Raw genomic sequence first — 21,107 nt, forward strand, 5'->3', positions numbered from 1 at the left:
AGAACGACTCCCTTCTTTCTTCTAAACATCTAGTATGATTCCCCTCTTTCCAAACAGGGATTTTGGACCCACACTTTCACCCTGGGTCATCATAACCCACTTTGACTCCATGTTGCAAAGAGCTGAGCTCCGGCTGAAATGAAGCACCATCCCAGCCAAACTTTGTCTTGGAATGCCACCAACAGATTCATGTGGCCTTCACAGCAGGGGCTGATCTGCCATGAAGGACTTCAGCAGTTTGGCTGCTGTTTCTTTAGCCTGATCCCAATCTTGTTGGGAAAGGGTGTTAATTTCGGAATCTGCCTTGCCAGTGCTTCAAGGCAAGAGGGTTAACTTGGAGGACTTGATCCAGAAAGCCCCCTTGAAAAAAGAAGAAAAAAACAATTGCTTTTCTGAAGCGGGGAGGTAAGGATTCACAATGCTTAATTTGCAAATAATAATATAAAATGGTGGACCTCCCTACTAGCCTGGAAGCCCCTTAATTTCCAAATTGCAAGGCTGTGGAGGAGACTGATGGATCCTGCCACACACCCCAGAGCAGATATATCAGGCTTCCTTGTCCTCTTGCTTTGGCCTGCCTGAATAGCCCTCCCAAAATCCATGACTTGCAGCTCACTTGCAGCAATGAGCTTAATTCACCTGCAGGATTCAGCAGAACATCCATTTCTGACCCTCAAGGAACTACTGGGCTAGTTTTCTTCCAGACGCTTCACCTCCAGCCCCTGTGAGCATTCAGCCTGTAGGTTTAGGGCAGGGGTCAGCCCAATAATTTTTTCCACCTGAGGCAAAGATGGTGCCGGCCCCTCTCATCCCACATGGAGAAGCTGACCAGCCTGGGAACTCAACCTCATTTCTATACTGGTGATGGGACAGCATTTCCCATCACATCTGAGGGCAGCAGGCCGGCTTTGAGGGCACAGGGCACATACATAGCTCCTCATCTCCCTGAAGCAGCCACCTTGCAACAGAGCCAGCTCTATTTGGGGCTGGGAGTGAATTTGGCAACATCCCCCATCTCTTAGAGTTTGCTGATGGGCAGTGCGCTTCCTACCCAACTAATGGGGAACCTCCATGGTGGCTGCCCTTAATCACTGGTGCAGGAAAGGTACTCTGCACAAACCCAGAAGCACTCTCTTCTTTGCTACTACTTCACACATTCAAAGCTAAGTCCTAGCGTGTGTGTGTGTGTGCGCACACACACACACACACACACACACAGCAGATTCTGGGGTTTAAGATCTGGGAAGAGCCTCTGCTAAGATGAATAGCTTGAGGTATGCCTGGTGTTATAAGAATTTTAAGAATATATATATATATATATATATATATATATATATATATATATATATACTGTATATATGTTGTTCATAAATGTACCAAGCAAACACATACAAATATGTAAACCACATGTCTGAAACCCACAGAAAAGTCCTGAAACCATTTTCTCAAAATGACCTTAAATATTTCTCTGCAAGGTTGAAGGAAAAGGGAAATCTCCCCGTTGTCTCTGTGCTCACAAATCCTGCCTGAAGGGCACATTTAAGGTGTGAATAGGGTAAGCCTGTGACCTGTGACCTGGATTCAGGAATTAAGTAGTTATAATAACAAAAGAGTGGTCAAAACCCAGATATCTGAAGGCAGCCCTGTTTAGTGAAGCTTTTAATGTTTAATACACTATTGTATTTTAATATTCTGTTGAAAGCCACCCAGCCAGAGTGGCTGGGGAAACCCAGCCAGATGGGCGGGGTATAAATAAATTATTATTATTATTATTATTATTATTATTATTATTATTATTATTATTATGCAATCAGGTAAATGGCAGACAGGAGATAAACAACACACTCAGGATTCTGCTTTAGACTCCCCCCTGTGATGTATGTATGATATATTGGAGGAGGTGGTCCTGGGATACACCCCTTCTGTGATGTATGTATGATGTTTCTGGGGGTGGTCTGGAGTTTGAGAGTGGGTAATTTCAAAGTCTGTATTAGGGCAGGCACACCTTTGTTCTGGGTCCCTCCTCCCCCTTTGTGTGTGGGGGGGGGGGAGCACCTTGTTGCAACAGCTTTAATAAAGATCAGGCTTACTAGCTGCTTTGCTTCTCAATATTCTCTGGTTGGCCTCTGCTATTTTCTCCTACCGATAGAGAACCTACAAAAGGACTCTATATGGGCTCTTGGGTACCCGATAAGGCAAGGGTTAGCAAACTGTTTCAGCAGGGGGCCAGTCCACTGTCCCTCAGACCCTGTGGGAGGCCGGACTATATTTTTGGGTTGGGGAATGAACGATGCCCCACAAATAACCCAGAGATGCATTTTAAATAAAAGCACACATTCTACTCATGTAAAAACACCAGGCAGGCCCCACAAATAACCCAGAGATGTATTTTAAATAAAAGCACACATTCTACTCATGTAAAAGCACCAGGCAGGCCCCACAAATAACCCAGAGGTGCATTTTAAATAAAAGGACACGTTATATTCATGATTCCCGGACCGTCCGTGGGCCGGATTTAGAAGGCGATTGGGCCGGATCTGGCCCCCGGGCCTTAGTTTGCCTACCCATGCCATAAGGAAAAGGAGCAGTTTTTTTCTCATAACCCTGGTCTGTGAGGTGGGAAATGAGCATTGCTGGGAAAGGCTTCAGCATTTGTGAGATGTCAAATAGGGTGCTTGGACAGTCGTCCTCGCCACCCATAGTGACCCATTTGCTCCCTTGTGCGCACAAACACACACTTACACGCTACAAAGCTCCCAAATGTGTTCTCAATAAAATAAGTGAGGGGAAAACAAATGAAAACAGCAAATGCCGGGGATGGGCGGACTTGGCTGCTTTCGCACTTCAGCATGCGGTCCATCATGACCTCATCCCTGGATCACGACTATGTCCCAATCCGCCACCTTGACTTGGTTACAGCAGGAATTAAGAAGAGGAGAGAGAAAGAAAACAAGCAGAGGGGAGGGAGAGGAAATCGAGGGAAAGCAAGATCGTTAAGGGGAAATAAAGTAAAGTCTAGTTACGGTTTTTTAGCTGAAAAAGAATAATCCGTTCTTTCCCGCTGCAAGGTGTCACTTAACCGGAATCCTCCAAGAAACACAAGGAGATTAGGGTTTCTATGCTGGTCAAAAGACAGGAGCTACAAAACAAGTTAAAATAACCTCTTATCACAAACAAAAAAAAATGGAATGGAAGGTTCAGCTGATGCAGAGGCACGCAGAGTTTTTGCTCCCAGGCCTGACAAAGAGTTCTGTGAAAGGCAAAAGCTTGCATAGACTGTATCAAGCCGATTCAGCAAAGGACATAACTTGATACCTGTGCAAAGTAAGATGGGTTATTTGTTATTCCATTAACATACATTTAGCTCAGATGGTTAGAGCAGGGCACTGATGATGCCAAGGTTGCAGGTTCCTGCAGCTGCATATTCCTGTATTGCAACGGTTGGACTAGATCAGGCATAGGCAAAAAACGGCCCTCCAGATGTTTTGGGACAACAAGTCGCATCATCCCTGACCACTAGTCCTGTTAGCTGGGGATGATGGGAGTTGTAGTCCCAAAATATCTGGAGGCCGACTTTGCCTATGCCTGGACTAAATGATCCTCAGTGTCCCTTCCAACTCCACAATTATGGGATTCTGTGATTCCTCATTATCCCCCCCCCGCCCCGTTCCTTTGTTTTAAAGAGCATTCACCTCTGCCAGGTTAATATCAATACAGTGGTACCTCAGGTTAAGTACTTAATTCGTTCCGGAGGTCCGTACTTAACCTGAAACTGTTCTTAACCTGAAGCACCATTTTAGCTAATGGGGCCTCCTGCTGCCGCTGTGCCGCCGGAGCACGATTTCTGTTCTCATCCTGAAGCAAAGTTCTTAACCTGAAGCACTATTTCTGGGTTAGCGGAGTCTGTAACCTGAAGCGTATGTAACCTGAAGCATATGTAACCTGAGGTACCACTGTACGTGTACACATCGTACAATTAAAGCACATTCCCCGCTCCCAAAGAATCCTGGGTATTGTGGTTTAAGCCTCACAGACAGTGCTATTCTTCTAGAATAAGAGATGCCAGAACTCACCATGATGTCTTATAATGGCAATAGTGTGCAGCCCACCTGAGAGGTGCCGGAGCTCAGTTCCTGTGAGTTTGGGCTGGGGGGAGGAAGCTCTGCTCACAGAGCTTCGACTTCCTTGACAAGCTACAGTTCCTAGGATTCTTGAGCATTGGGGATGCACTTAAGTGCACTTTTTAAATGTCTGGACGCGGGTGGCGCTGTGGTCTAAACCACAGAGCCTAGGGCTTGCCGATCAGAAGGTCGGCAGTTTGAATCCCTGTGACGGGGTGAGCTCCCGTTGCTCACTCCCTGCCCCTGCCAACCTAGCAGTTTGAAAGCACGCCAAAAGTGCAAGTAGATAAATAGGTACCACAGTGACGGGAAGGTAAATGGCGTTTCCGTACGCTGCTCTGGTTCGCCAGAAGCAGCTTAGTCATGCTGGCCACATGACCCGGAAGCTGTACACCGGCTCCCTCGGCCAGTAAAGCGAGATGAGCGCCGCAACCCCAGAGTCGGCCACAACTGGACCTAATGGTCAGGGGTCCCTTTACCTTTATATACAGTGGTACCTCGGGTTACAGACGCTTCAGGTTACAGATGCTTCAGGTTACAGACTCTGCTAACCCAGAAATAGTACCTTGGGTTAAGAACTTTGCTTCAGGATGAGAACAGAAATCGTGCTCCGGCGGCGCAGCAGCAGCAGGAGGCCCCATTAGCTAAAGTGGTACCTCAGGTTAAGAACAGTTTCAGGTTAAGAACGGACCTCTGGAACGAATTAAGTTCTTAACCCGAGGTACCACTGTATACAGTATGCATCCTGTGTTTATAAGAAGCAGTGTCAGTGATGAGGGTGAAAGATGAGTGGGAAGCGGGGTTTGCCAAATGGCTCGACCTTCTCTTTGCTCCTGGGGCACCTCAAAAAGGACCCATGGCGGGTCCTTCCTCAAGCCTGAGTTTTCATTTCACTACATTCAAAGGGCTGCATCATTCCAAAAAGCGACAACGTACAGGAAAGGGAGATTGGGGTAAGTCAGGAGAGAAAAGGAGCGGAGCGTTGAAACGGCAGCAGGACTGTGAGTGCAGCAGAACAGGACCCAAATTTAGTAATGAAATAAGAGGCCCTGGTTTCCCCCAAAAGAAGCTATAATCAGAGTCTTACCGACGTCACACCCAGGATCAGGCACATGACACACACCATACATACCTACTCCATTCTGGGGAGACACCCATTCGCTTCTCAAAACCACCCATTGCTGAGTTCCACTTGGCAATGCCTGCTTGGGAGATGCTGGCATGCTGCCTCTGCCAATGTCTCAGCAAAGCCTGCTGAATTCTGCTCTGAGCCAACACCCTTGGGCAGCAGCCAAGGCCTCCTGGGGTGCCATTGCCTCCAGCATAAATTCCCTCCTCCTGTTTTTCTCCCAGATCTAGCATAAGGAAGGTAGGTTTCGTTTTTTAAACATCAGGGCAGATTTCTTAATCCTAAAAGGAGTTCAGCTACGGTGACAAGCTACCTAGGACATCTATGGAGTTTGTTCCTGGTAGTTTTAAAAGGACCAGGGGGGAAAAGGTCCACCAGGCATTTATTAGAGATGTTTTAAGATTAGGACATAATAAAATTATGTGCAGAATGCTATCAATTATTCCACTTTGGGGACTCCAATTAGAATAGATTAGAGATATCTTCTAGGGCTGCCAACTTTTAAACTGTCAGCTGTAGCTTGAGTTGCAAGAATGAGCAGAGGATAATTTTCATCTCCATGAACCTGCCCTTCAATTTATGCTATCTTCAAAGGCCCTGTTCTGCATTCCGTCACCCAGGCAGGTGTGATTTGTGCAAACGCAGGACAGGGCCTTTTTGGTGGCAGCCCTAATTGCAGAATTCCCTCCCAAAGGAATATAAGATGGCCTTTCTCTGCAGGTAGGAGGATAATCACTTTTTTGCCCTGCCAGGCTTTGCATAGGTTGAATTCAGACTAGGTTAGTTGCACAAGGTCACATCCACACCTTACATTTGAAGCACTTAGTTTCTCCAAAGAATCCTGGGAACTGTAATTTGATCAGGGTGATGGGAATTGTAGCTCTGTGAGGGGTAAACTATAGTACCCCATTCACTGGGGGGATGCCATGTAGTTCAATTGCGCTGTACAGGGACAGGGGTGGCACTGTGGTCTAAACCACTGAGCCTCTTGGGCTTGCCGATCAGAAGGTCAGCGGTTCGAATCCCCAGGACGGTAGTAAGCTCCCATTGCTCTGTCCCAGCTCCTGCCAACCTAGCAGTTCGAAAGCACACCAGTGCAAGTAGATAAATAGGGACCACGGCGGTGGGAAGGTAAACAGTGAGGGCAGGGATGTCTTCGCCTAATGCACATTACCTGATTTGTTTCCCCAAACTTACAGTGCCCCTCCCCATGCCAGCTAAAGTAAGCTGTCATCTGAGCATGTGCAATATCTGTCTCAAATGTACGCACCTCAGCTTGACTGTGGCTTATGTTTCCAGATCGGATAGAAGCTGGTTTGAGGGGGTATGCATCAAACAGCAATTATTTCTCAAGAAACTACAAGATGGCAGCAACACATGGGAGCATGCTGGACCACACAGCCATCATCACAAATGCATGGGGTGGACTAGTCATTAGTTCCCAATGAAATCGCTACGTTGTCCCATTGTTTTGAATGGGAACAAAATCCAACAAACACAGACTGGGTCTCTAGCCCAATGCTTTTCAATGCTGTGGTTTTGCTTATCTTATCATCTTCTTCTTCTTCTTCTTGGCGGGTTGAATGTTCTTTTCAAATGTACTCTTTGTTTGTTTGTTTGTTTGATTGATTGATTGTTTCTTTCTTTCTTTCTTTCTTTCTGAAATATACTCAGAGTCTAGAGTGGATTTCATGCTCTTTATTCAGCTGATAGTGGTGAGGAGGAATGAGATGTTTCCCCACAGTATCTGCTTTATATACATTATTTACATAATGGGCTGCACGTGATTGGCTAATTCCGGAATTCTCCTGTAGGCCAATCAGGTTGTGGGTTCACTTCCATCTGGAGCCGGATTGGGTGGCTCCTGCAGACCAATCATACTGCTGCATTGTTCTAGGACCAATCAGACTGCTGCATTCTGAATCCTATTGTTCTAGGACCAATCAGACTGCTGCATTTTGGATCCTATTCTCTCAGTACATAACACTTTCTTTCTTTCTTTCTTTCTTTCTTTCTTTCTTTCTTTCATCAATCATGCCTTGGAGCAGGGGTCAGCAAACTTTTTCAGCAGGGGGCCTGTCCACTGTCCATCAGACCTTGTGGGGGGCCGGATTATATTTTGAAGGGAGGGGGGGAGAATGAATTCCTATGCCCCACAAATAACCCAGAGATGCATTTTAAATAAAAGCACACATTCTACTCATGTAAAAACATGCTGATTCCTGGACCATCCGCGGGCCGGATTTAGAAAGCCCTCGGCCCTTAGTTTGCCTACCCATGCCTTGGGGGAACTCTTTCCAGAGCCAAAAAGGAGTACTGAATTCTCAATTATAAAAAGCGCTTTTAAAGGGCGGCCTTGTTTCCATCTTTCTGCTAATTTCCGCTGATCCAGCAGCTCCTGCTCAAGGCACAGCTGCAGAGGCTGGTTGAAAAGGACCGGCAATCCTTTTTCCCCATGCGGAATACCCATTGCTGTGCCTGAGCTTGAAATCCTAGCTGTGCAGGCATGTCAACACTTCAAGCCCCCCACATCTCTGCGCCCCACAGCAAGCGATAATGGCTTGAAATCAGGCTGAGCCTCTCCCTTTCTGCACCAGCTGCTGACAGCTAAGAGTGCGCAAACTTCACGGCTACGATTGCTGGCGCCACACCACTGAAGTGTGCGTCGCGGGTTCTCCTCCCACCCCACCCACCGCGCTTCTGTATTGATTTCAACTCATTAGAATTCGCTCCCCTTTCATCTAGACACGGCTCACGCTCTTAATTCCAAAGCGCAGAAGCAATGCACCATTGATCTGAGCCACTCAGGGGAATTCTCTGCTGCTACAATCAAGCGCCTCCTGAGCTCTTCCATTTCCCAGTGCATCACAGAGGTGCACGAACCTTCCCACAACCGGTCTGAGCAGAAGTTTTCCACACTGCCTCTTCTTGTCAGTCATCAGACCATTACAGGATTCTTAGTTAAACACAGTACATAGTTAAACGGTGGAACTCACTTCCACAGGAGGAAGGAATGGCTACTTCTGAAGGAGCGATACTTCTGAATCCCATTTCAGGTGGAGCCTAATTAGGCTGAGAAAATGACAGCCGTTTATTTACTTTTATCCTGCCTTTACCCACAAGTGCTTCCAGGGCAGCTAATACAGTGGTACCTCAGGTTAAGTACTTAATTCGTTCCGGAGGTCCGTTCTTAACCTGAAACTTTTCTTAACCTGAAGCACCACTTTAGCTAATGGGGCCTTCCACTGCTGCGGCAGCGCCAGAGCACAATTTCTGTTCTCATCCTGAAGCAAAGTTCTTAACCCGAGGTACTATTTCTGGGTTAGCAGAGTCTGTAACCTGAAGCGTATGTAACCTGAGGTACCACTGTATAACCTTCCACACGGTTTGGTTATTTTTTTAATAAATAAAAATGTAAAGATTTCCAATGACTCATCTAAGTTGTCCCTGAGGACCAGAACAGCAGAGAACAAAACCAAGTTTTATGTTCAATGAAATGTGACCAAAAATATCCTTGGCGTAGAGTTTTCAGTGGGCTTACATAACAAAGGGAAGTGTTTGGCATAATCATTTTAGGAAACACTGGATAAAATGTGGCCTTTGCAGTAACTGTACATCAGGGAAGTATACAGTGGTACCTCGGGTTACATACGCTTCAGGTATGGGGAGCGTATGTAACCTGAAGCATGGGGAGCATTGCTCTGCATGATATCGTTGCGTCCCTTTCAGGCCTGTGATCCAGTAAGTGTTAGAATCCAGTAGAAAAGGCTGGTGAACCTCTGTTTAGCTGGTCATTTAAGTGCATCTCAAGAAATGAGTTGGGTTGCAATCGCTACAACCAAGTGACCGTGCTCTCCAGGGCTTAATGGGTGGGCTTTCTCCCCCACCCCCTCACCTAGTTGCTAGGTTGTGTGTGAGAACGCTGAAAAGCTGGATGCTAGAAACTGGAGGGGGATAGAGATAGATAGATAGATAGATAGATAGATAGATGATAGATAGATAGATGATAGATAGATAGATAGATAGATAGATAGATAGATGATAGATAGATAGATAGATGATAGATAGATGATAGATAGATATTGCTCTGTGCTGGATCCAAAGCTGTGACTAACGGAGAAGTGAGATCTGTCAGGGTCTTAAAGCTACAAGCCCCTCTCTCCTATGCTCAGATTGTATATACATGTAAATAAAGACATATACAGTGCTTTTTTCCTTTAAAAATGTTTAGGGGTATTCTCATTTTGACTGAAGAAAATCACCATTTTATAGTTCAAATCAGGAAAAATAAATACAGTAAATGGACAAAAGGACAAAGATGTTATGGGGTAGACGTACTCCTGCATCCCCCCTGAAAAAAAGCACTGGACATATCTATTAAAGGTACCCCAGTCTCTGCTGACCTTCATCCTTAAGGAAACCAAGTCCTGGGAAGGTGCTTGGAATTAATGGAGCCTCTCGCTGCTCAAAGATTGGGGTGACGTGCAGAAATCTCTTCCTCAGTGCTACCACTCCTCTGCTTTTCCTACCAATATTTGCTGCACTTTGTTTAGCGACACAGCATCAAAACAAGGAACATTCCTGTGCGTATATGCGGGGGGTTCACAACAAAGCCTCTTGTGAGTGACAAAAGATGTTTCCTTTTTTCCTCGCTGTTGTGCTGCCACCTCCGTCTGCCAGCAATTTTGGGGGAACAGAGAGAGGCAGGAGAGACAGAACTGCTTACCCAGGTGGTGGGGGAGAAAACTAGTTAAGAGTGGGTTTCTGGTCAGCCTTTTGGGCAAAAAAAGAAGGGGGGACCCCGAGGTAGCTCACAAAGCAAATACAAAATGCAAGCAATAAAATGCAACTTCAATTCTTGCAAGGCAGCGAACTCCCAACATTTTTAAAACACACACACACACAAAATAAAATAAAAGTCCAAGTGACACCACACTTTGGTTCAGAATTGTCCTGGGGGGCTGCCAGTGGCTGATCCCTGCCCTATCTGATCCAAACATGTTTTTCACAAAGTAAACAAGGCTTACTCGAGTCAGAAAACTTTCTGCCCCACTGACACATCCTTGGCTTGTGTGCTGTTCCCTATATGTGACACTCACCACAATCTGTGTTTCATTGTCCATTAAAGTGTCAATAGCCAGGCTCCCGCCAATTAAATCTTCGCTGATCCGAGTCCTCGTGTCTCTTGGCGAGGTTTCCCGCGTCTTTCTCTCCCAGGAATGAGGTTCTATCCCAACCGCGGAGACATCTCTCTGGGTCCAAGCTGTAGGGAGAGGAAGAAAAGCGAAGAATGATTTCTTAGCGTACAAGGAAGGCTCCAAGAAGCCAAGGCCACATTCCACACCAGCCTTGCTTCACATGCTCTGTGAGTGCTTTTGCCGATCTGAATTGTGCCCTTAAGAAGAAGAAGAAGAGTTTGGATTTGATATCCCGCTTTATCACTACCCGAAGGAGTCTCAAAGCAGCTAACATTTTCCTTTCCCTTCCTCCCCCACAACAAACACTCTGTGAGGTAAGTAGGGCTGAGAGACTTCAGAGAAGTGTGACTAGCCCAAGGTTACCCAGCAGCTGCATGTGGAGGAGCGGGGAATCGAACCTGGTTCCCCAGATTACGAGACCACTGCTCTTAACCACTACACCACACTGGCTCCCTTAAACTCTGATACTGACTCTCGGTTGCCTGGACGGAAAACAGAGAGAGGGATGTGAGGCTGTCTGCAGGAATGACCCTGCTACAAACCTTCCTTCCCTGCCAGCCAAACCTGGGTGCATTAAATGCCCTTCATTGTCAAAAGGACCCTCACTGATCCACAAGAGATTTACAGGGGCAGATGCCTCATCCATCCCCAAAAAAGCTGCTGCTTTGTTCTTTAGGTCCTCCTTTGTGCATGGCTTTGTGGGGTGGTTTGTTGCAGAGATATAATTCCTTCTGTTTCCAAACTTCGAAGGAGAGCGCTGGACCAACAGTGGGCAAGAGGGAGGTATCAGGAGGGGAGATCCCAAGGCTTGCAGAAGTACAAAGCCGCCCAATGAGGAGTGAGCATGCTCAGTGGGCATGGAATGCCAGGGTGCTTCCAGGCTGTCACTATTTTTCAGTGGGATTCAATCACATACCGGGAAATCCAGGTTGTGCAATTGCAGTTGGATCGGGAGCTCCAGCACAACACACTCGCTTCCCCCAAAGTTATGACTTTTTGCAAAAATGAAAGTGGTGGAGAAATGCACCGGAAAGTGTGGGACGACACTTGCTTTGACACAACGTCGTCTAACCTCCCTGCGAAGAAATCAGAGCGAATGCATAATAAAGTGGAGCTGTGGGTTAATCCACAGAGCCTAGGACTTGCTGATCAGAAGGTCGGCGGTTCGAATCCCCGCGACGGGGTGAGCTCCCGTAGCTCGGTCCCTGCTCCTGCCAACCTAGCAATTCGAAAGCACCTCAAAGTGCAAGTAGATACAGTGGTACCTCAGGTTAAGTACTTAATTTGTTCCGGAGGTCCGTTCTTAACCTGAAACTGTTCTTAACCTGAAGCACCGCTTTAGCTAATGGGGCCTCCTGCTGCCACCGCACCGCCGGAGCACAATTTCTGTTCTTATCCTGAAGCAAAGTTCTTAACCTGAAGCACTAATTCTGGGTTAGCGGAGTCTGTAACCTGAAGTGTATGTAACCTGAAGCATATGTAACCCGAGGTACCACTGTAAATACGTACCGCTCCAGTGGGAAGGTAAACAGCGTTTCCGTGTGCTGCTCTGGTTCGCCAGAAGCGGCTTAGTCATGCTGGCCACATGACCCGGAAACTGCACGCCAGCTCCCTCGGTCAATAAAGCGAGATGAGCGCCGCAACCCCAGAGTCGGCCACGACTGGACCTAATGGTCAGGGGTCCCTTTACCTTTACCTTACCTCCATGGAAACGAACCTGGATGAACACGCAATAAACAAGTCGTCTGGAAGCACCCTGGCTGTTTTGGCAGAGGAGAGGACATGGAAAACTGGGTAGAAGAAGGATTGGCATGGGAAATTGTTAAGGAGGGCGGGGCTAGGGGCATACCTAGGGGTTGGCCAGGATGGTCCCCTGCCAATGGTGCAGGCCGGGGTGGTGGTGCAAAAATCATGCCTCTCCACTCTGGCTCGGCTCCTCTGTCAAGGGCTCAAGGGACATGGGGGGGGGGCCGAGAAAGCTCCTTGCCAAAGGAACCCAGGTATGCCTCTGGTGATGACCCATTGGAACTTGGCACTGCAACATTATGTTGCAGGTCTCGCTCATCCTGTTCTGTTCCTTTCCTAAAGCCAGGGATTGGGATTAGTTCATTGACTCTCGTGCGCAGCAACAGCAGACCGGATGCCAAGATTTCAGATGTTCAGAACATTTGATGCTGGGATGGGTGGAGGAGAGCTGAAAATGAAGCAATGGAGCCCAAGTCCATAGCCTTTGGAAATAACTGGCATAGTCAGTCCCTGACCCCTGGCATATGGATTTGCAGCAAAGGCATGTATTTGCCACACACACACACACACCAACCTCTTCCGGGCTCTTTATAAAATGCTTTTGGCGCCTGTCAAAGGGGTTTTGTCTCTCTCGTGCGTCACTGAGGCGCCTTAGGCAGCTCCAACTTGGCCTCAGTCACCCATCTGTAAAACGGGAATAGCAGTAACCCACACCAGAAGGTTACTAAAAGGAACAAACCTAATCAGGCCTATGCAGTACTTTGCAAATTAAAAAAACGTTATAAATGGCAATTAGTAGTTGCAAAGCATCTTGTTTATGAAATGCGCTGTATAGATGATTCACGGTATAATTATAGCTTACAAAATGAAGGTTTTTCTTGGCACAGGATTTTGAAGGCTTTCATTGGTCTGAAATAAATACGCTCGGTGATAACTTTAAAACTCAGTTTTTGGTGCCAGGCGTTATTCCTAGAACATGCAAAACAACCAGACAGGCAACAGTGCCTCTGAGAAAGTACAGATGGCATTTCTCACTCCCACCCCATATATTTGTGACAAGCAGGTTGTCTGAAGGTACATTTTAAGTTAAGAACATTAGAAGATGCTTCTTGAGAAGGCCACAAGCGGGGCAATGAGTTGCCTCTCCTGAGTTGAGAATCTCTCCTTACGGTACTAAAACTCTGGCTACAACAAGAGATAGGGCAATAACCAGCCCACATGTATTCAGCCATTACCAGATACTAAACTTTCGAAATGAAACTGGTGTACAAGCAATTCATCCTACTCTTCCAAGCAAATAAGGGCCCATTCCAAGGCATGAAGTTCTGGTTTGCCACCTTTTGAAATAAAAAAAGTCACATTACAATCTAAAGAGCACCCTCTCACTATTTCTAGCGCACCATTTGACTCTAGAATAACAGTGAGATAATAATCACAGTGATTAGTGTGTCAATGACCAGGATTTGAACCTCCTTTTTGTATTATCCTTTTTAAAATTAAATTTCCAAAATTTCACGACTTCAAATTGAATAATTACATTGTTTCATAAACTGACTTCTTGCTCACAGTTCCACAGTGTGTTTTCATTCAAACCCTTTTCTACTGCGTTATATATAAAACTCTATTACAGAAATCCCTCTAATACAGTTACTTAATAGTTTTTCTACGGCTGCTCCATCTCGAATCCGGCCCACAATTTCACCTGACTATAATACTTTCTCATATAGTCCATGAAAGGCAGGATTTTGAATCTCCACTGAGTCACAAAACATAGGTCACTTCTAGACTGCCTTTTCAGGTAGGATTCAACCATAACACCATCCAATTTGTGTTGCACAATTATAGCTGATTTCACAATTACAGTGGTACCTTGGTTTAAGAACAGCTTGGTTTATGAACAACTTGGATTAAGAACACTGCAAACCCAGAAGTAGGTGTTTTGGTTTGTGAACTTTGCCTTGGAAGCAGAACATGTTGAGTGTGTTCCATTTATAAATTGAGTCCCCCACTGCTATAGGAAAGCACACCTTGGTTTAAGAACGCTTTGGTTTAAGAACAGACTTCCAGAACGGATTAAGTTCGTAAACCAAGGCACCACTGTATAACAATCCCCAAAACATCAGATTTTTATTTTTATTTTAAAATAGGGAAAGTGACAGGAAAATGCCCTGGAAAGAATGGGATAACACCTGCTCTGGCCCAACGTCATCTAACCTCCTGGCAAACAAATCACCACAAATGCTGAGTAAACACCCCGGTTGCCTGGAAGCACCTTGATTGAATGACCTTTAGTTCGTCATACACTCTCAGCCTAGCCTACCTCAAAGGGTTGTTGTTATAAGAAGATTGTAGCACACAGTGAGGGGTCCATGTAAGCTGTTAAGTTGTGGGTGAACATATCAGACGACACAGCAATTCTTCAAATAGCTCTTGTTTATTCACAGGCCAGAACAGAACTGAAGTGAAGGGTTCAGCCAGCCTGCTTATATAGAGCTCCACTAGAACACAACATACACACACACACACAAAAAGTAGAGCCATCACCTTGCCAACAAAGGTCCGTATAGTAAAAGCTATGGTTTTCCCAGTAGTGATGTATGGAAGTGAGAGCTGGACCATAAAGAAGGCTGATCGCTGAAGAACTGATACTTTTGAATTATGGTGCTGGAGGAGACTCTTGAGAGTCCCATGGACTGCAAGAAGAACAAACCTATCCATTCTGAAGGAAACCAGCCCTGAGTGCTCACTGGAAAGACAGATCGTGAAGCTGAGGCTCCAATACTTTGGCCACCTCATGAGAAGAGAAGACTCCCTGGAAAAGACCCTGATGTTGGGAAAGATGGAGGGCACAAGGAGAAGGGGATGACAGAGAACGAGATGGTTGGACAGTGTTCTCGAAGCTACCAGCATGAGTTTGACCAAACTGCGGGAGGCAGTGGAAGACAGGAGTGCCTGGCGTGCTCTGGTTCATGGGGCCACGAAGAGTCGGACACGACTAAACGACTAAACAACAACAACAAGAACACAACAGTAACCATTTTCTGTAACTATCCAATCACTGAACGTCATTTTCAATCCCTTATTTGCATATGTGGACCTGAGTGAAAACTATCTACAGTATCCCCCTGCTGGCCCAGGGTGAGAACTTCAGTACATAGCATAAGCTACCCTTAAATTCCTTGGAGAACGGTTGGGATCGAAAGATGCCTTCAGTAAACACACTGTGAGCTCGCTTTTAAAACTTCATGCATGCGCGTCACCTGTTCAAATCCTTGTAACAGAGAGGCTTCTTCTGTGGCGTGCCAATTTAAATCAAGGCGTTGGCCACCATATCTGCCCACTAGAAATAAGGAACCAATGTCACACAGCAGACACGTTATTCTGGTCTTCCTCTCCGGAACCGCTCCTTTTTATGAGGGCTGCCGTGGCATATATTCATCTTAGCCCTGCTTCCTTCCACAAAGCTGCATTTAGGCTGTGGCTTCCAGGAGGGGCCTGGGAATCCAGATGTTTTGCACTGATGCAAAGAGTGGTATGGCGATGGAAACAGGCCCTGGACACTTGCTTTTGGCAAGGGGTGGTGGGGTGGGAGGAAAAATAGGCCGCCGTAATGGAAAGGAAACCTTTTATTTTTCTTTTTTGTAGATCAGACTTTCAGAGACCTAGCTGGTTTTAAAAAGCATAGAGCACACGAATTGATCCTGGATTATACTGGGCCATCAAATGTTGAGAAGGCTGGAAGCGTCAGCTTTTGATTTCTAAAACGTGAAATGAATATTATAGTCACGTATAGATTGTGTTCCATGTCCTGTCTGATGTGAAGGAACGGTTGGAAGAGCTGGGTATGTTTAGCCTGGATAAAACTCAGACTGAGAGGAGATGTGATAACCATCTTCAAATACCTAAAAGGGTTGCCACATGGAGGATGGGAGCAAACTTGTTTTCTCCTGCTCCAAAGGCAAGGACTTGAACCGACGGCTTCAAGTTGCAAGAAAGTGGATTGTGCCTAAACACCTGGAAGAACTTTCTGACAGTAAGAGCCGTTCATCGGTGGGACGGTCTCCCTCAGGAGGTTGTGGACTCTCCTTCTGTTATGTACTGAGTTGAATAGGATCCAAAAGGCAGCAGTCTGATTGGTCCTAGAACAATAGGGTCCAGATTGCAGCAGTCTGATTGGTCCACAGGAGCCACCCAATCCAGCTCCAGGTGGAAGTGAATTCGCAACCTGATTGGCCTACAGGTGAATCCCAGAATTAGCCAATCACATGGGGCCCATTGTGTAAATAATGTATATAAAGCAGACATTCTGGGGGAACTTCCATTCCTCCTCACCACTATCAGTTGAATAAAGAGCATGAAATCCACGCTCGACTCCGAGTATATTTCACCTTCTTTGGAGGTTTTTAAGCAGAGGTTGGGTGGCCCTCTTTAATGGATGCTTTAGTTGAGATTCCTGCATTGTAGGGGGTTGGACTAGAAGACCCTTGTAACTCTACAATTCTAGGATTATAAGTGTGCAAGCCTGAGCCTGTGCATACACTATACCGTGGACCCTCCGGATACAAATTAAATTCATTCCAGGGGCACATCTGCAACCCGAAAAGTCTGTAGGCAGAGGCGCCGCTTCTGCCCATGATGCAAAACCCAGAAGTATACACTTCTGGTTTTGCCACGCTCGTAACCTGAAAGTTACATATCCAGAGACGTACATAACTAGAGGCTCCACTGTACGTTTGCAGCACTTTCAAAGCACATTCTTTCCCTCAAAGAATTCTGGGCGATGTAGTTTACCCCTTACCAACCCTCAACAAACTGCAGTGCCCATAATGCTTTGAGGGAAAGAATGTGCTTTAAAGATATAGTGTGTATAAAGCCTAAGAGTAAAAGAGTAGATTTTTCTTTTTTTTTAAAGAGTTATTGTAACTGGGTGGGAAATTGTTTGACCTCACCGGAGCACCTTGTACAACACCAGAGCTGTCCTCTCCAACTGCAAAAATGCATCTCAAGAAGAGTTTTGTACCACTGCTTCTGCCATTTTGAACATCAGCATAATATCATTTCCTATTTATTGATTATATTTACACCCTGTCCGACCTCAAAGGAGCTCGCCGCAACGGGCACGGTTCTCCACCCCTCACAAAATCACTGCGTACACAACCATATATATTTTTACTTATGGCACCGCATTCCTGCAGAATATCACAGAGCGGCAAACGGCAAGATGAGAAAACAACAACAAAATATTCTGTTTTCCTTGGTAACATCTCATGAAAGAAATGCATGATGCGACAGAAGTGACATCATTTTCAATCAGAATTTTGCCACCCCTGCCTCACTTCATTGGCTGCTTTTTGAGGGGGGCAGAATTCTGAGTATGATGATGTCACAACCTATCTTTCATTTCCCAATCAAGCCTAGAAGGCCATTTGGCTTAGTCAGTCTCTATGGTTTGGCTGCTTTCCCTCTCATTTCCTGGCGTGAAAATATTAAGCTGAGACAGACTTTATGAAACAGGCAAACGCTGAAAGGACCACGAGACTCATTCCTGCTGGCCACGCATTGCTGACTTTTCCTGTTTACATGGTTTTCCAGCTGAAATTGGGCTGCAGGCAAAGGATCTGGACGAACCTGGGATGTTTTAAAGCGACGCTGGAGAATGCCAAGTTGTTTTTGACTCAGATAACCTTTGCTGTCTATGAAAAGATGTTCTGGCCTTGTTGACTTGCTGACAGATGTACTAAAATTGTTCAGGTGCTTTCCAAGAACGAGGGGCCCTGAAATTTCGCATACATCTGGACGAAGAAACTCTGCTTACAGAAGGATATGAAGATGAGATACTTTTGCAGAGCTCCCTCAAAAGTCCTGTTCATTCATTGCTCCGTAGGTGATGAACAATTATATGATAGTTGTTCCCCTAGTTACATTTATTTAGTCTGAATCGCTGCCTATCAGCAATACAGCTCTGTGGTCAGTTGACCTTAAGCTTACTAACCGGCAAGAATATGCCTTGTTGGATTTGACTGCAATATGAGACACAGAAGCTGAAAACAGACTCACTAACCCATCTGCAGCCGAAAAATGTAGTTTTTTTCTCAATCTAGAATCATTAGATCCTGCCACCCACAATGCCGGGTGTTGTTAATTAATATGCATTTGAAAGTCCACCCCTTGATTAGGTTATCCACACCTTTTCCTCTCCCTAGGTGAACAAAGGAGAAAGTGGTGTTTTCAAATGAACACACTGCAGGTTAATGTGGGAATCCACCTACAATGGACTTTTATTTTCAGATTAAAACCAGTTTCTCCAGAAGCACTTTTCAGGGGCAAAAAAATTGCAATAGATTTATTATTATTATTATTATTATTATCATCATCATCATCCTCTATACTGCCCTTCATCCGAGGACCACAAGGCGGTTCACATTCACAGTGTAAAAACACAAAAATACATCACACCTAGATTGCATGTGGACCACGTAGGAAAAAACAAGTGCTCAGCATCCATTGATTGTAGGATAAGATGGCATGTGTACACAATGGCTGAAGCTGACTAGACTGGCAGCTGTATCTTGCTTCGTGACTGGCAATGGGATAGCAGCATCATGCACTGAACCTCAGGCTGAGAGCACACCATACCTTCAAAGTGCCTTCAAAGGATATCACCCTGAGAATTGTAGCTCTGTGAGGGGGTAAACTACAGCTCCCAGGATCCTTTGGGAGGGGGCTGCTTTGAGTGTGCTTGCAGTGTGTATAAAAGGGACGTGCGTGGCACTGTGGTCTAAACCATTGAGCCTCTGCGTGACAGGGTGAGCTCCCATTGCTCTGTCCCAGCTCCTGCCAACATAGCAGTTTGAAATCACACCAGTGCAAGTAGATAAATAGGTACCGCTGTGGCAGGAAGGTAATCAGAGTTTCCGTGCGCTCTGGTTTCCATCCCGGTGTCCCGTTGTGCCAGAAGCAGTTTAATCATGCTGGCCACATGACTCGGAAAGCTGTCTGTGGACAAACACTGGCTCCCTCAGCCTGAAAGCAAGATGGGTGCTGCAACCCCACCGTCGCCTTTGACTGGACTTAACCGTCCAGGGGTCCTTTACCTTTACCGTCAGGGAACTGCCACCAGCTCAGAGGCGAGAGGTGGAAGAGCAGTTGTGTTACAGGGAGCCTCTGAAGAGCTTGCGAAGCAGTTCTTCCTCTGGCGAGGAGAGAAGCCCCGCCCCCAGTGGGGAAGGGGTACAGGGATCAGAAGATGCTAGGAAGAGCCTCAACACCGAGCCTGAGCAAAGGGGATGGGAGGCAAGTCCCCCTTTGCCAGCACCCACGTTGTGCAGTAGGTTTGCGCGCAGAGAGAGGAGGAGAAGGATGGGGGTCACACGACTGTTATGCTGGGGAAGGTATAAGGATCGCCCACTCCCAGATTCTGTTAGCGACTGAGCAGACATGGACTTGTGACACTCTGCACTGTAAGATAGTTTGTACAGATAATAAAGCCTGGAAAAGACAGGTTGGAGTTTTGCCTGTTTGCTCTCGAGCAACCACACCATCACCTGACATTTACCTTTTACCTTGCAGTGTGTATGCAGCCTCGGTGAAGCCTAGTGGATACCTTATTTGAGGGCATCTAACCAAAAACCGCCCAAAATGTGGGTGAGCGATGGTATACCGAGAAGAGGATTAAACTTAGTGCAAGCTGAAACAACAGGAAGTCAGTAGGAATCAGGCTCTCCAGGTTTGCAGCCCTTGCAGAGGCTGTGGGCTTGTGGAGGCCTCTTCCTCCTTAAGACTATGTGAGTTCCCTCTCCTTGAATTCTCAGCTTTCATATCAAGGCAGTGATTCTCCACGCTTTTAATTTACAGGGTCATAAAGAAAAGCCCACAGACAGTATTCTCCTCAATTGCTCACTAAGAAGTGATAGAATTAAATAACAGTAAAACACATCTTTCTGTTTGTTGTTCTGGCTGCTCTGCATTGATTTCCATCCCTGTTAGATCCTCGCACCACAAACTCTTTGGCTACAGGCCCGAGGCTGCCACTCAAAGAAATGAATGTGTGACTCAACCACAAGGCATCAGAAGGGGAAAAAATGACAAAGAAATTGTCTTCCTAGCTATATCTAGCTTTGTCTTGAACCCAGCAAGGTCCATTTCTCCGACAGCTGTCTCATGGGGCAGGCTCTGACACTTCTAATAGCTGAAAATCTTAAAAATAAAGGCAGAGCTAGAAGGATGATTCATCTGGTTTCAGAGCGAAGATGCAAGTAGGGGATGTCATCCATGAGCTGTTCCGAAGTTTCCATGGGCATGAACGCATTGCCGCTTTCTCCCGTATGTTCCCACGGCTAGCTTTTGAAGCAGCATACACACACCATTAGCCCCAATCCTGTAGTTTCTTGAGGAATGTGACTGTTTGGTGTGGGTTTCCCCCTGAAACCAGCTTCAACTGGCCTAGAAAACTTAAGCTGTGTTCACTTTGTATTTAAGCCTTTGTGCACATATGAACAGAAGGAAGCTTCGTGAATATGAGTTCAGCATGGAATTGCAGAGACAGGGAAATAATCCAAGTTATGTGCATCAGGTGAAAACATCTCCTCCTCCTCTCTGTACAACAATACTGTGCAAATGCGACTTGAAATGCACGCGGAGACAACCTCACTGTGTTTTAAGCCCCTAATGTGAACATATCCTAAAAGTTGTACAGTAGAACCATGGAACTGTAGAATTGGAAGGGACCCCAATCCCCAGCAAAGAATCTAAAGAATTCCTAGCAAGTCAGGCACGAATTCCCTAGATCAGTGGTTTTCAACCAGTGCACCGTGGCACCCTGGGGTGCCTTGAATGATGGTCAGAGGTGCCATGGGCAACACTGGCTCCTGCCCCTCTTTCCTTCCCTCCCTCTTCCGATGCCCTCTTGCATCT

At 46.1% G+C, this 21,107-nt stretch overlaps 1 protein-coding gene and 1 long non-coding RNA gene across 6 annotated transcripts in view; one reads left to right on the plus strand and one right to left on the minus strand.

The window, feature by feature from the left end:
* Nucleotides 1-21,107, minus strand: part of PLXDC1 (plexin domain containing 1) — a 67,980-nt gene that overhangs the window by 37,688 nt on the left and 9,185 nt on the right. For 4 of the 5 annotated variants that reach the window (XM_079949729.1, XM_079949727.1, XM_079949726.1 and 1 more), the window contains exon 2: nt 10,350-10,513. In XM_079949729.1, coding sequence (XP_079805855.1) covers nt 10,350-10,373 — 24 coding nt within the window. In that variant the 5' untranslated portion in view covers nt 10,374-10,513. Of the gene's footprint in view, nt 1-10,349; nt 10,514-17,288; nt 17,310-21,107 lie in introns of those variants that run through there. The other variant, XM_079949730.1, reaches the window with a different exon arrangement.
* On the plus strand, nt 17,621-20,129 carry LOC307201126. The gene is made up of 2 exons (XR_013832565.1): nt 17,621-18,078; nt 19,764-20,129. It is a non-coding gene; the product is annotated as an uncharacterized lncRNA (long non-coding RNA).

This window comes from Podarcis cretensis (assembly GCF_951804945.1).
Source record: "Podarcis cretensis genome assembly, chromosome: 13".
NCBI lineage: Eukaryota > Metazoa > Chordata > Lepidosauria > Squamata > Lacertidae > Podarcis > Podarcis cretensis.